The sequence below is a fragment of the Cherax quadricarinatus genome, chromosome 84, assembly GCF_038502225.1.
Source record: "Cherax quadricarinatus isolate ZL_2023a chromosome 84, ASM3850222v1, whole genome shotgun sequence".
NCBI classification, from domain to species: Eukaryota; Metazoa; Arthropoda; class Malacostraca; order Decapoda; family Parastacidae; genus Cherax; species Cherax quadricarinatus.
The window spans coordinates 16,099,620-16,113,029 of NC_091375.1; the positions used below are offsets into that span (position 1 = coordinate 16,099,620).

The 13,410-nt window shown below is 50.8% G+C and overlaps 1 protein-coding gene across 1 annotated transcript in view; it reads right to left on the minus strand.

The window, feature by feature from the left end:
- LOC138855196 (uncharacterized) overlaps window positions 1–7,803 on the minus strand; it is a gene marked incomplete at its 3' end in the record, with an annotated part of 21,447 nt that extends 13,644 nt beyond the window's left edge. The window contains exon 1 of the mRNA XM_070103231.1: window positions 7,591–7,803. Within this exon, the coding sequence (XP_069959332.1) occupies window positions 7,591–7,803 (213 nt within the window). The remainder of the gene's footprint in view (window positions 1–7,590) is intronic.
- Between the last annotated feature and the right edge of the window lie 5,607 nt (window positions 7,804–13,410).

Sequence of the window (13,410 nt, forward strand, 5' to 3'; positions counted from 1 at the left end):
GAGAGTGAGACACTCTAATGTCTCTCATGAGAGAGTGAGACACTCTCTAATGTCTCTCCTGGGAGAGTGAGACACTCTCATGTCTGTCCTGGGAGAGTGAGACACTCTCTCATGTCTGTCCTGGGAGAGTGAGACACTCTCTAATGTCTCTCCTGGGAGAGTGAGACACTCTCATGTTTGTCCTGGGAGAGTGAGACACTCTCTAATGTCTCTCCTGAGAGAGTGAGACACTCTCTAATGTCTCTCCTGGGAGAGTGAGGCACTCTCTAATGTCTCTCCTGAGAGAGTGAGACACTCTCTCCAATGTCTCTCCTGGGAGAGTGAGACACTCTAATGTCTCTCATGAGAGAGTGAGACACTCTCTAATGTCTCTCCTGGGAGAGTGAGACACTCTCTAATGTCTCTCCTGGGAGAGTGAGACACTCTCTCATGTCTGTCCTGGGAGAGTGAGACACTCTCTCATGTCTGTCCTGGGAGAGTGAGACACTCTCTCTTAATGTCTCTCCTGAGAGAGCGAGACACTCTAATGTCTCTCATGAGAGAGTGAGACACTCTCTAATGTCTCTCGTGAGAGAGTGAGACACTTTCTCTAATGTCTCTCCTGAGAGAGTGAGACACTCTAATGTACCTCTCTCCCTAATGTACTCTCTAATGTACCTCTCCCTCTCTACCTCTCTCCCTAATGTACCTCTCTCTCTCTCTACCTTTCCCTAACGTACCTCTCTCTCTCTACCTCCCTACTGTACCTCTCTCTCTCTCTACCTCTTTCCCTAATGTACCTCTCTCTCTACCTCTCTCCCTAATGTACCTCTCTCTCTCTACCTCTCTCCCTAATGTACCTCTCTCTCTCTACCTCTCTCCCTAATGTACCTCTTTCTTTCTAATGCACTTCTCTCTCACTAATTTAACTTGCTCTCTCTCTCATGGCTCTCTTTCCTTATTCTAATGTTACGTTTCTCGCTCTATTCCACCTCCTATACCACCCACACCCACTACCCACTACCCACAACCCTCACACACCACCCACACTCGCCCACCACCCACACCCACCCCCTCACCCACCACCCACAACCCTCACCCACCATCCACACTCTCGCCCACCACCCACACCCACCCCCTCGCCCACCACCCACACCCTCACTCACCACCCACACCCTCACCCACAACTCTCACCCACCACCCACACCCTCACCCACCACCCACACACTCACCCACAACCCTCACCCACCACCCACACCCTCACTCACCACCCACACCCTCACCCACCACCCACACCCTCACCCATCCCCTCGCCCACCACCCATACCCTCACTCACCACCCACACCCTCACCCACCACCCTCATCCACCACCTACACTCACCACCCACACCCTCACTCACCACCCACACCCACCACCTACAACCCTCACCCACCATCCACACCCACACCCACCACCCACACCCTCACCCATCACCCTCATCCACCACCGACACTCACCACCCACACCCTCACCCACCACCCACACCCACCACCTACAACCCTCACCCACCACCCACACCCACCACCCACACCCTCACCCATCACCCTCATCCACCACCTACACTCACCACCCACACCCTCACCCACCACCCACACCCACCACCCACACCCACCACCTACAACCCTCACCCACCACCCACACCCACCACCCACACCCACCACCCACACCCACCACACACACCCTCCACCCACAACCACAACCTACACCCACCACCCACACCCTCCACCCACACCCACACCCACCACCCACACCCTCCACCCACACCCACCACCCACACCCACCACCCTCATCCACCACCTACACTCACCACCCACACCCTTACCCACCACCAACACCCACCACCCACACCCACCACCCACAACCCTCACCCACCACCCACACTCACCACCCACACCCACCACCCACAACCCTCACCCACCACCCACTCACCCCCCCCACCCACCACCCCCACCCACAACCCTCACCCACCACCCACACTCACCACCCACACCCACCACCCTCACCCACTCACCACCCACACCCAACACCCACACCCACCACCCACCACCCACAACCCTCACCCACCACCCACACTCACCACCCACACCCACCACCCACAACCCTCACCCACCACCCACACTCACCACCCACACCCACCACCCACAACCACCACCCACAACCCTCACCCACCACCCACACTCACCACCCAACACCCAAGACCCACACCCACCACCCACACTCAACACCCACACCCACCACCCACACTCAACACCCACACCCACCACCCACACCCAACACCACCACCCACACCCACCACCCCCACCCACCACCCACAACCCTCACCCACCACCCACACTCACCACCCACACCCACCACCCACCACCCGCACCCACCACCCCCACCCACCACCCACACCCACCACCCACACCCACAACCCTCACCCACCACCCAACACCCACCACCCAACACACACCACCCACACCCACCACCCACACCCACCACCCACACCCACCACCCACACCCACCACCCACACCCACCACCCACACCCACCACCCACAACCCTCACCCACCACCCACACTCACCACCCAACACCCACCACCCACACCCACAACCCTCACCCACCACACACACACACCACACACACTCACCACCCACACCCACCACCCTCACCCACACCCACCACCCACACCCACCACCCACACCCACCACCCACAACCCTCACCCACCACCCACACTCACCACCCACACCCAACACCCACCACCCTCACCCACCACCCACACTCACCACCCACACCCACCACCCACACCCACAACCCTCACCCACCACCCAACACCCACCACCCAACACACACCACCCACACCCACCACCCACACCCACCACCCACACCCACCACCCACACCCACCACCCACACCCACCACCCACACTCACCACCCACACCCTCCAGGTACTGGCATGATCGTAGTTATGGTGAGACACGCTCGTCGTGCTGGGAGTTATGGTGAGACACGCTCGTCGTGCTGGTAGTTATGGTGAGACACGCTCGTCGTGCTGGTAGTTATGGTGAGACACGCTCGTCGTGCTGGGAGTTATGGTGAGACACGCTCGTCGTGCTGGTAGTTATGGTGAGACACGCTCGTCGTGCTGGGAGTTATGGTGAGACACGCTCGTCGTGCTGGTAGTTATGGTGAGACACGCTCGTCGTGCTGGGAGTTATGGTGAGACACGCTCGTCGTGCTGGGAGTTATGGTGAGACACGCTCGTCGTGCTGGGAGTTATGGTGAGACACGCTCGTCGTGCTGGTAGTTATGGTGAGACACGCTCGTCGTGCTGGGAGTTATGGTGAGACACGCTCGTCGTGCTGGTAGTTATGGTGAGACACGCTCGTCGTGCTGGGAGTTATGGTGAGACACGCTCGTCGTGCTGGTAGTTATGGTGAGACACGCTCGTCGTGCTGGGAGTTATGGTGAGACACGCTCGTCGTGCTGGTAGTTATGGTGAGACACGCTCGTCGTGCTGGTAGTTATGGTGAGACACGCTCGTCGTGCTGGTAGTTATGGTGAGACACGCTCGTCGTGCTGGGAGTTATGGTGAGACACGCTCGTCGTGCTGGTAGTTATGGTGAGACACGCTCGTCGTGCTGGGAGTTATGGTGAGACACGCTCGTCGTGCTGGGAGTTATGGTGAGACACGCTCGTCGTGCTGGGAGTTATGGTGAGACACGCTCGTCGTGCTGGGAGTTATGGTGAGACACGCTCGTCGTGCTGGTAGTTATGGTGAGACACGCTCGTCGTGCTGGGAGTTATGGTGAGACACGCTCGTCGTGCTGGGAGTTATGGTGAGACACGCTCGTCGTGCTGGTAGTTATGGTGAGACACGCTCGTCGTGCTGGTAGTTATGGTGAGACACGCTCGTCGTGCTGGTAGTTATGGTGAGACACGCTCGTCGTGCTGGGAGTTATGGTGAGACACGCTCGTCGTGCTGGGAGTTATGGTGAGACACGCTCGTCGTGCTGGTAGTTATGGTGAGACACGCTGGTCGTGCTGGTAGTTATGGTGAGACACGCTCGTCGTGCTGGGAGTTATGGTGAGACACGCTCGTCGTGCTGGGAGTTATGGTGAGACACGCTCGTCGTGCTGGTAGTTATGGTGAGACACGCTCGTCGTGCTGGGAGTTATGGTGAGACACGCTCGTCGTGCTGGGAGTTATGGTGAGACACGCTCGTCGTGCTGGTAGTTATGGTGAGACACGCTCGTCGTGCTGGGAGTTATGGTGAGACACGCTCGTCGTGCTGGTAGTTATGGTGAGACACGCTCGTCGTGCTGGGAGTTATGGTGAGACACGCTCGTCGTGCTGGGAGTTATGGTGAGACACGCTCGTCGTGCTGGTAGTTATGGTGAGACACGCTCGTCGTGCTGGGAGTTATGGTGAGACACGCTCGTCGTGCTGGGAGTTATGGTGAGACACGCTCGTCGTGCTGGTAGTTATGGTGAGACACGCTCGTCGTGCTGGGAGTTATGGTGAGACACGCTCGTCGTGCTGGGAGTTATGGTGAGACACGCTCGTCGTGCTGGTAGTTATGGTGAGACACGCTCGTCGTGCTGGGAGTTATGGTGAGACACGCTCGTCGTGCTGGGAGTTATGGTGAGACACGCTCGTCGTGCTGGGAGTTATGGTGAGACACGCTCGTCGTGCTGGTAGTTATGGTGAGACACGCTCGTCGTGCTGGGAGTTATGGTGAGACACGCTCGTCGTGCTGGTAGTTATGGTGAGACACGCTCGTCGTGCTGGGAGTTATGGTGAGACACGCTCGTCGTGCTGGGAGTTATGGTGAGACACGCTGGTCGTGCTGGTAGTTATGGTGAGACACGCTGGTCGTGCTGGTAGTTATGGTGAGACACGCTCGTCGTGCTGGTAGTTATGGTGAGACACGCTGGTCGTGCTGGGAGTTATGGTGAGACACGCTCGTCGTGCTGGTAGTTATGGTGAGACACGCTGGTCGTGCTGGTAGTTATGGTGAGACACGCTCGTCGTGCTGGTAGTTATGGTGAGACACGCTGGTCGTGCTGGTAGTTATGGTGAGACACGCTGGTCGTGCTGGTAGTTATGGTGAGACACGCTCGTCGTGCTGGTAGTTATGGTGAGACACGCTCGTCGTGCTGGGAGTTATGGTGAGACACGCTCGTCGTGCTGGGAGTTATGGTGAGACACGCTGGTCGTGCTGGTAGTTATGGTGAGACACGCTGGTCGTGCTGGTAGTTATGGTGAGACACGCTCGTCGTGCTGGGAGTTATGGTGAGACACGCTCGTCGTGCTGGGAGTTATGGTGAGACACGCTGGTCGTGCTGGTAGTTATGGTGAGACACGCTGGTCGTGCTGGTAGTTATGGTGAGACACGCTGGTCGTGCTGGGAATAATGGTGATGTTATTACTAACATTTTGGAGATAACATCTTACTAATAATATCTTAATGATAACAGTTGAGTAAGAGATGAGAGTTTAGAGCAAAAAGGGAGCAAGATATAGCACGGTTATGGTACAGCTATAGCATAGTTAATTATAGTACAATAATAGTATCTGGCAGGATTGTCATAGCATAGTTATAGAAACAAACGTGTCATTACGATTTCTTGAGTCATAGTTATAGAAATCTTGAAAGTCATTATAAATGTTTGTCAAAATTATGATCACTGTTGTGATAGTGATGACAGCTGCCAGGATCACTGTTGTGATAGTGATGACAGCTGCCAGGATCACTGTTGTGATAGTGGTGACAGCTGCCAGGATCACTGTTGTGATAGTGATGACAACTGCCAGGATCACTGTTGTGATAGTGATGACAGACAACTGCCAGGATCACTGTTGTGATAGTGGTGACAGCTGCCAGGATCACTGTTGTGATAGTGATGACAGCTGCCAGGATCACTGTTGTGATAGTGATGACAGCTGCCAGGATCACTGTTGTGATAGTGATGACAGCTGCCAGGATCACTGTTGTGATAGTGATGACAGCTGCCAGGATCACTGTTGTGATAGTGATGACAGCTGCCAGGATCACTGTTGTGATAGTGATGACTGACAACTGCCAGGATCACTGTTGTGATAGTGATGACAGACAACTGCCAGGATCACTGTTGTGATAGTGATGACAGCTGCCAGGATCACTGTTGTGATAGTGATGACATCTGTCAGGATCACTGTTGTGATAGTGATGACAACTGCCAGGATCACTGTTGTGATAGTGATGACAGACAACTGCCAGGATCACTGTTGTGATAGTGATGACAACTGCCAGGATCACTGTTGTGATAGTGATGACAGACAACTGCCAGGATCACTGTTGTGATAGTGATGACAACTGCCAGGATCACTGTTGTGATAGTGATGACAGCTGCCAGGATCACTGTTGTGATAGTGATGACAGACAACTGCCAGGATCACTGTTGTGATAGTGATGACAGACAACTGCCAGGATCACTGTTGTGATAGTGATGACAACTGCCAGGATCAATGTTGTGATAGTGATGACAGCTGCCAGGATCACTGTTGTGATAGTGATGACAGACAACTGCCAGGATCACTGTTGTGATAGTGATGACATCTGCCAGGATCACTGTTGTGATAGTGATGACAGACAACTGCCAGGATCACTGTTGTGATAGTGATGACAGCTGCCAAGATCACTGTTGTGATAGTGATGACAGACAACTGCCAGGATCACTGTTGTGATAGTGATGACAACTGCCAGGATCACTGTTGTGATAGTGATGACAGACAACTGCCAGGATCACTGTTGTGATAGTGATGACAACTGCCAGGATCACTGTTGTGATAGTGATGACAGCTGCCAGGATCACTGTTGTGATAGTGATGACAGACAACTGCCAGGATCACTTTTGTGAGTGATGACAGCTGCCAGGATCACTGTTGTGATAGTGATGACAGCTGCCAGGATCACTGTTGTGATAGTGATGACAGCTGCCAGGATCACTGTTGTGATAGTGATGACAGACAACTGCCAGGATCACTGTTGTGATAGTGATGACAGACAACTGCCAGGATCACTGTTGTGATAGTGATGACAACTGCCAGGATCACTGTTGTGATAATGATGACAGCTGCCAGGATCACTGTTGTGATAATGATGACAGCTGCCAGGATCACTGTTGTGATAGTGATGACAGCTGCCAGGATCACTGTTGTGATAGTGATGACAGCTGCCAGGATCACTGTTGTGATAGTGATGACAGCTGCCAGGATCACTGTTGTGATAGTGATGACAGCTGCCAGGATCACTGTTGTGATAGTGATGACATCTGCCAGGATCACTGTTGTGATAGTGATGACATCTGCCAGGATCACTGTTGTGATAGTGATGACAGACAACTGCCAGGATCACTGTTGTGATAGTAATGACAACTGCCAGGATCACTGTTGTGATAGTGATGACAGCTGCCAGGATCACTGTTGTGATAGTGATGACAGCTGCCAGGATCACTGTTGTGATAGTGATGACAGCTGCCAGGATCACTGTTGTGATAGTGATGACAGACAACTGCCAGGATCACTGTTGTGATAGTGATGACAGACAACTGCCAGGATCACTGTTGTGATAGTGATGACAACTGCCAGGATCACTGTTGTGATAATGATGACAGCTGCCAGGATCACTGTTGTGATAATGATGACAGCTGCCAGGATCACTGTTGTGATAATGATGACAGCTGCCAGGATCACTGTTGTGATAGTGATAACAGCTGCCAGGATCACTGTTGTGATAGTGATGACAGCTGCCAGGATCATTGTTGTGATAGTGATGACAGTTGCCAGGATCACTGTTTTGACAGTGATGACAGACAACTGCCAGGATCACTGCTGTGATAGTGATGACAACTGCCAGGATCACTGTTGTGATAATGATGACAGCTGCCAGGATCACTGTTGTGATAATGATGACAGCTGCCAGGATCACTGTTGTGATAATGATGACAGCTGCCAGGATCACTGTTGTGATAGTGATGACAACTGCCAGGATCACTGTTGTGATAGTGATGACAGCTGCCAGGATCACTGTTGTGATAGTGATGACAGCTGCCAGGATCACTGTTGTGATAATGATGACAGCTGCCAGGATCACTGTTGTGATAATGATGACAGACAACTGCCAGGATCACTGTTGTGATAGTGATGACAGCTGCCAGGATCACTGTTGTGATAGTGATGACAAACAACTGCCAGGATCACTGTTGTGATAGTGATGACAGCTGCCAGGATCACTGTTGTGATAATGATGACAGACAGCTGCCAGGATCACTGTTGTGATAGTGATGACAGCTGCCAGGATCACTGTTGATAGTGATGACAGCTGCCAGGATCACTGTTGTGATAGTGATGACAGCTGCCAGGATGGTGACATTCACACTATATACATCACTTAATCTGCTGCACAGGTCTTCAGGGAGGTCAGAAATTCACGTTAATATAAAATAATAATAATAATACTAATAATTATTATTATTATTATTATTATTATTATTATTATTATTATTATTATTATGGAGATGTGCTCCAGCTGCTTCACAAGTTTTCCTAAAATTATTCAAGATTTTGAGGGAAATTCAAAGATACTGGGCCGGAAAAATATTTATTTGGCGAGAAACATAAAAGAATTTGGAAGACAACGTAATTTAGCGAGGGAAAAAAAAGTTAGTTTTGGTGCTTGATTGTTTTTGGCGGGAAGATAAGAGGTTTTGGCGGGAAGATAAGAGGTTTTGGCGGGAAGATAAGAGGTTTTTGGCGGGAGAAGCGTAGTTATGACGTGCAGGAAGTGAGTTTTTGGCGGGAAAGCCAAGAGTGTTGGCGCTCCTCCATCACTCAGCAGCGACCAGCCAGACAACACTGTCTGCCGCCTTCTGCTGACTACATGGACTCTGCTGCTGCTGATGGTGCCGGTGGTGCTGCTGGTACTTTTGGCGGTGCTGCTGTTGCTAATGGTGCTGTCGCTGGTACTGCTGCTGGCAGTGCTGGTAGTGGTACTGGTGCTGCTGGCGGAGCTGCTGCTGTTGCTGGTACTCCTGCTGCTGGCGGTGCTGGTAGTGATGCTGCTGGTGGTGCTGCTGCTGTTACTGTTGGTGCTGATGCTGCTGGCGGTGCTGATGCTGTTGGTAGCGGTGATGCTGCTGGCGGTGCTGCTGCTGTTACTGCTGGTTCCGGCGGTGCTGATGCCGCTGCTGCTGCTGCTACTGTTGCCGCCTCGACCAACAAAAATACCCTCAACTTACCAACCTTCCTCACCCACCACCATCACCACAACTTCTTCTCTCACAACACTGTCTCTCTGATTAACTCTTAGCTCTTGTGCCTCTCTACCCGCCCATGTCTGGGTTTTTGTGCCCCTCTACCCGCCCATTCTGTCTTGGCAACCCTTTCTGTATGACCCTGCCTGTATGACCCTGTCTGTATGACCCTGTCTGTACTGCCCTGCCTGTACTATCCTGCCTGTACTACCCTGCCTGTACTACCCTGCCTGTACTACCCTGCCTGTACTACCCTGCCTGTACGACCCTGCCTGTATGACTCTGCCTGCATGACCCTGTCTTCCCTCCTGCTTCCACTCTTGCACATATTGTTATTCTCCCAGTCTCGTTCTTACCGTCTTTAGGAGTGTGTTTTTTCCCAGTTAATGTGTTGATGAGAGGGAAGGTGCTGGTAGGCTCGTTGATGTGTTGATGAGGGAAGGTGCTGGTAGGCTCGTTGATGTGTTGATGAGAGGGAAGGTGCTGGTAGGCTCGTTGTGTTGATGAGAGGGAAGGTGCTGGTAGGCTCGTTGATGTGTTGATGAGGGAAGGTGCTGGTAGGCTCGTTGATGTGTTGATGAGAGGGAAGGTGCTGGTAGGCTCGTTGTGTTGATGAGAGGGAAGGTGCTGGTAGGCTCGTTGATGTGTTGATGAGAGGGTATTCGCTGCTCCTCTCGTTTGCTGTCTTCAGAACATTCTCCAGCCACAGCTATTGTTTGCTGTCTTCAGAACATTCTCCAGCCACAGCTATTGTTTGCTGTCTTCAGAACATTCTCCAGCCACAGCTATTGTTTGCTGTCTTCAGAACATTCTCCAGCCACAGCTATTGTTTGCTGTCTTCAGAACATTCTTCAGCCACAGCTATTGTTTGCTGTCTTCAGAACATTCTCCAGCCACGGCTATTGTTTGCTGTCTTCAGAACATTCTCCAGCCACGGCTATTGTTTGCTGTCTTCAGAACATTCTCCAGCCACAGCTATTGTTTGCTGTCTTCAGAACATTCTCCAGCCACAGCTATTGTTTGCTGTCTTCAGAACATTCTCCAGCCACAGCTATTGTTTGCTGTCTTCAGAACATTCTCCAGCCACAGCTATTGTTTGCTGTCTTCAGAACATTCTCCAGCCACAGCTATTGTTTGCTGTCTTCAGAACATTCTCCAGCCACAGCTATTGTTTGCTGTCTTCAGAACATTCTCCAGCCACAGCTATTGTTTGCTGTCTTCAGAACATTCTCCAGCCACAGCTATTGTTTGCTGTCTTCAGAACATTCTCCAGCCACAGCTATTGTTTGCTGTCTTCAGAACATTCTCCAGCCACGGCTATTGTTTGCTGTCTTCAGAACATTCTCCAGCCACGGCTATTGTTTGCTGTCTTCAGAACATTCTCCAGCCACGGCTATTGTTTGCTGTCTTCAGAACATTCTCCAGCCACAGCTATTGTTTGCTGTCTTCAGAACATTCTCCAGCCACAGCTATTGTTTGCTGTCTTCAGAACATTCTCCAGCCACAGCTATTGTTTGCTGTCTTCAGAACATTCTCCAGCCACAGCTATTGTTTGCTGTCTTCAGAACATTCTCCAGCCACAGCTATTGTTTGCTGTCTTCAGAACATTCTCCAGCCACAGCTATTGTTTGCTGTCTTCAGAACATTCTCCAGCCACAGCTATTGTTTGCTGTCTTCAGAACATTCTCCAGCCACAGCTATTGTTTGCTGTCTTCAGAACATTCTCCAGCCACAGCTATTGTTTGCTGTCTTCAGAACATTCTCCAGCCACAGCTATTGTTTGCTGTCTTCAGAACATTCTCCAGCCACAGCTATTGTTTGCTGTCTTCAGAACATTCTCCAGCCACAGCTATTGTTTGCTGTCTTCAGAACATTCTCCAGCCACAGCTATTGTTTGCTGTCTTCAGAACATTCTCCAGCCACAGCTATTGTTTGCTGCCTTCAGAACATTCTCCAGCCACAGCTATTGTTTGCTGTCTTCAGAACATTCTCCAGCCACAGCTATTGTTTGCTGTCTTCAGAACATTCTCCAGCCACAGCTATTGTTTGCTGTCTTCAGAACATTCTCCAGCCACAGCTATTGTTTGCTGTCTTCAGAACATTCTCCAGCCACAGCTATTGTTTGCTGTCTTCAGAACATTCTCCAGCCACAGCTATTGTTTGCTGTCTTCAGAACATTCTCCAGCCACAGCTATTGTTTGCTGTCTTCAGAACATTCTCCAGCCACAGCTATTGTTTGCTGTCTTCAGAACATTCTCCAGCCACAGCTATTGTTTGCTGTCTTCAGAACATTCTCCAGCCACAGCTATTGTTTGCTGTCTTCAGAACATTCTCCAGCCACGGCTATTGTTTGCTGTCTTCAGAACATTCTCCAGCCACGGCTATTGTTTGCTGTCTTCAGAACATTCTCCAGCCACGGCTATTGTTTGCTGTCTTCAGAACATTCTCCAGCCACGGCTATTGTTTGCTGTCTACAGAACATTCTCCAGCCACAGCTATTGTTTGCTGTCTTCAGAACATTCTCCAGCCACAGCTATTGTTTGCTGTTTTCAGAACATTCTCCAGCCACAGCTATTGTTTGCTGTCTTCAGAACATTCTCCAGCCACAGCTATTGTTTGCTGTCTTCAGAACATTCTCCAGCCACAGCTATTGTTTGCTGTCTTCAGAACATTCTCCAGCCACAGCTATTGTTTGCTGTCTTCAGAACATTCTCCAGCCACAGCTATTGTTTGCTGTCTTCAGAACATTCTCCAGCCACAGCTATTGTTTGCTGTCTTCAGAACATTCTCCAGCCACGGCTATTGTTTGCTGTCTTCAGAACATTCTCCAGCCACGGCTATTGTTTGCTGTCTTCAGAACATTCTCCAGCCACGGCTATTGTTTGCTGTCTTCAGAACATTCTCCAGCCACAGCTATTGTTTGCTGTCTTCAGAACATTCTCCAGCCACAGCTATTGTTTGCTGTCTTCAGAACATTCTCCAGCCACAGCATTGTTTGCTGTCTTCCACAGCCACAGCTATTGTTTGCTGTCTTCATTTCAGCCACAGCTATTGTTTGCTGTCTTCAGAACGTTCTCCAGCCACAGCTAGTCTTCAGAACACAGGCTATTGTTTGCTGTCTTCAGAACATTCTCCAGCCACAGCTATTGTTTGCTGTCTTCCACAGGCTATTGTTTGCTGTCTTCAGAACATTCTCCAGCCACAGCTATTGTTTGCTGTCTTCAGAACATTCTCCAGCCACAGCTATTGTTTGCTGTCTTCAGAACGTTCTCCAGCCACAGCTATTGTTTGCTGTCTTCAGAACATTCTCCAGCCACAGCTATTGTTTGCTGTCTTCAGAACATTCTCCAGCCACAGCTATTGTTTGCTGTCTTCAGAACATTCTCCAGCCACAGCTATTGTTTGCTGTCTTCAGAACATTCTCCAGCCACAGCTATTGTTTGCTGTCTTCAGAACATTCTCCAGCCACAGCTATTGTTTGCTGTCTTCAGAACATTCTCCAGCCACAGCTATTGTTTGCTGTCTTCAGAACATTCTCCAGCCACAGCTATTGTTTGCTGTCTTCAGAACATTCTCCAGCCACAGCTATTGTTTGCTGTCTTCAGAACGTTCTCCAGCCACAGCTATTGTTTGCTGTCTTCAGAACATTCTCCAGCCACAGCTATTGTTTGCTGTCTTCAGAACATTCTCCAGCCACAGCTATTGTTTGCTGTCTTCAGAACATTCTCCAGCCACAGCTATTGTTTGCTGTCTTCAGAACATTCTCCAGCCACAGCTATTGTTTGCTGTCTTCAGAACATTCTCCAGCCACGGCTATTGTTTGCTGTCTTCAGAACATTCTCCAGCCACAGCTATTGTTTGCTGTCTTCAGAACATTCTCCAGCCACAGCTATTGTTTGCTGTCTTCAGAACATTCTCCAGCCACAGCTATTGTTTGCTGTCTTCAGAACATTCTCCAGCCACAGCTATTGTTTGCTGTCTTCAGCCACAGCTATTGTTTGCTGTCTTCAGAACATTCTCCAGCCTCAGCTATTGTTTGCTGTCTTCAGAACATTCTCCAGCCACAGCTATTGTTTGCTGTCTTCAGAACATTCTCCAGCCACTGCTATTGTTT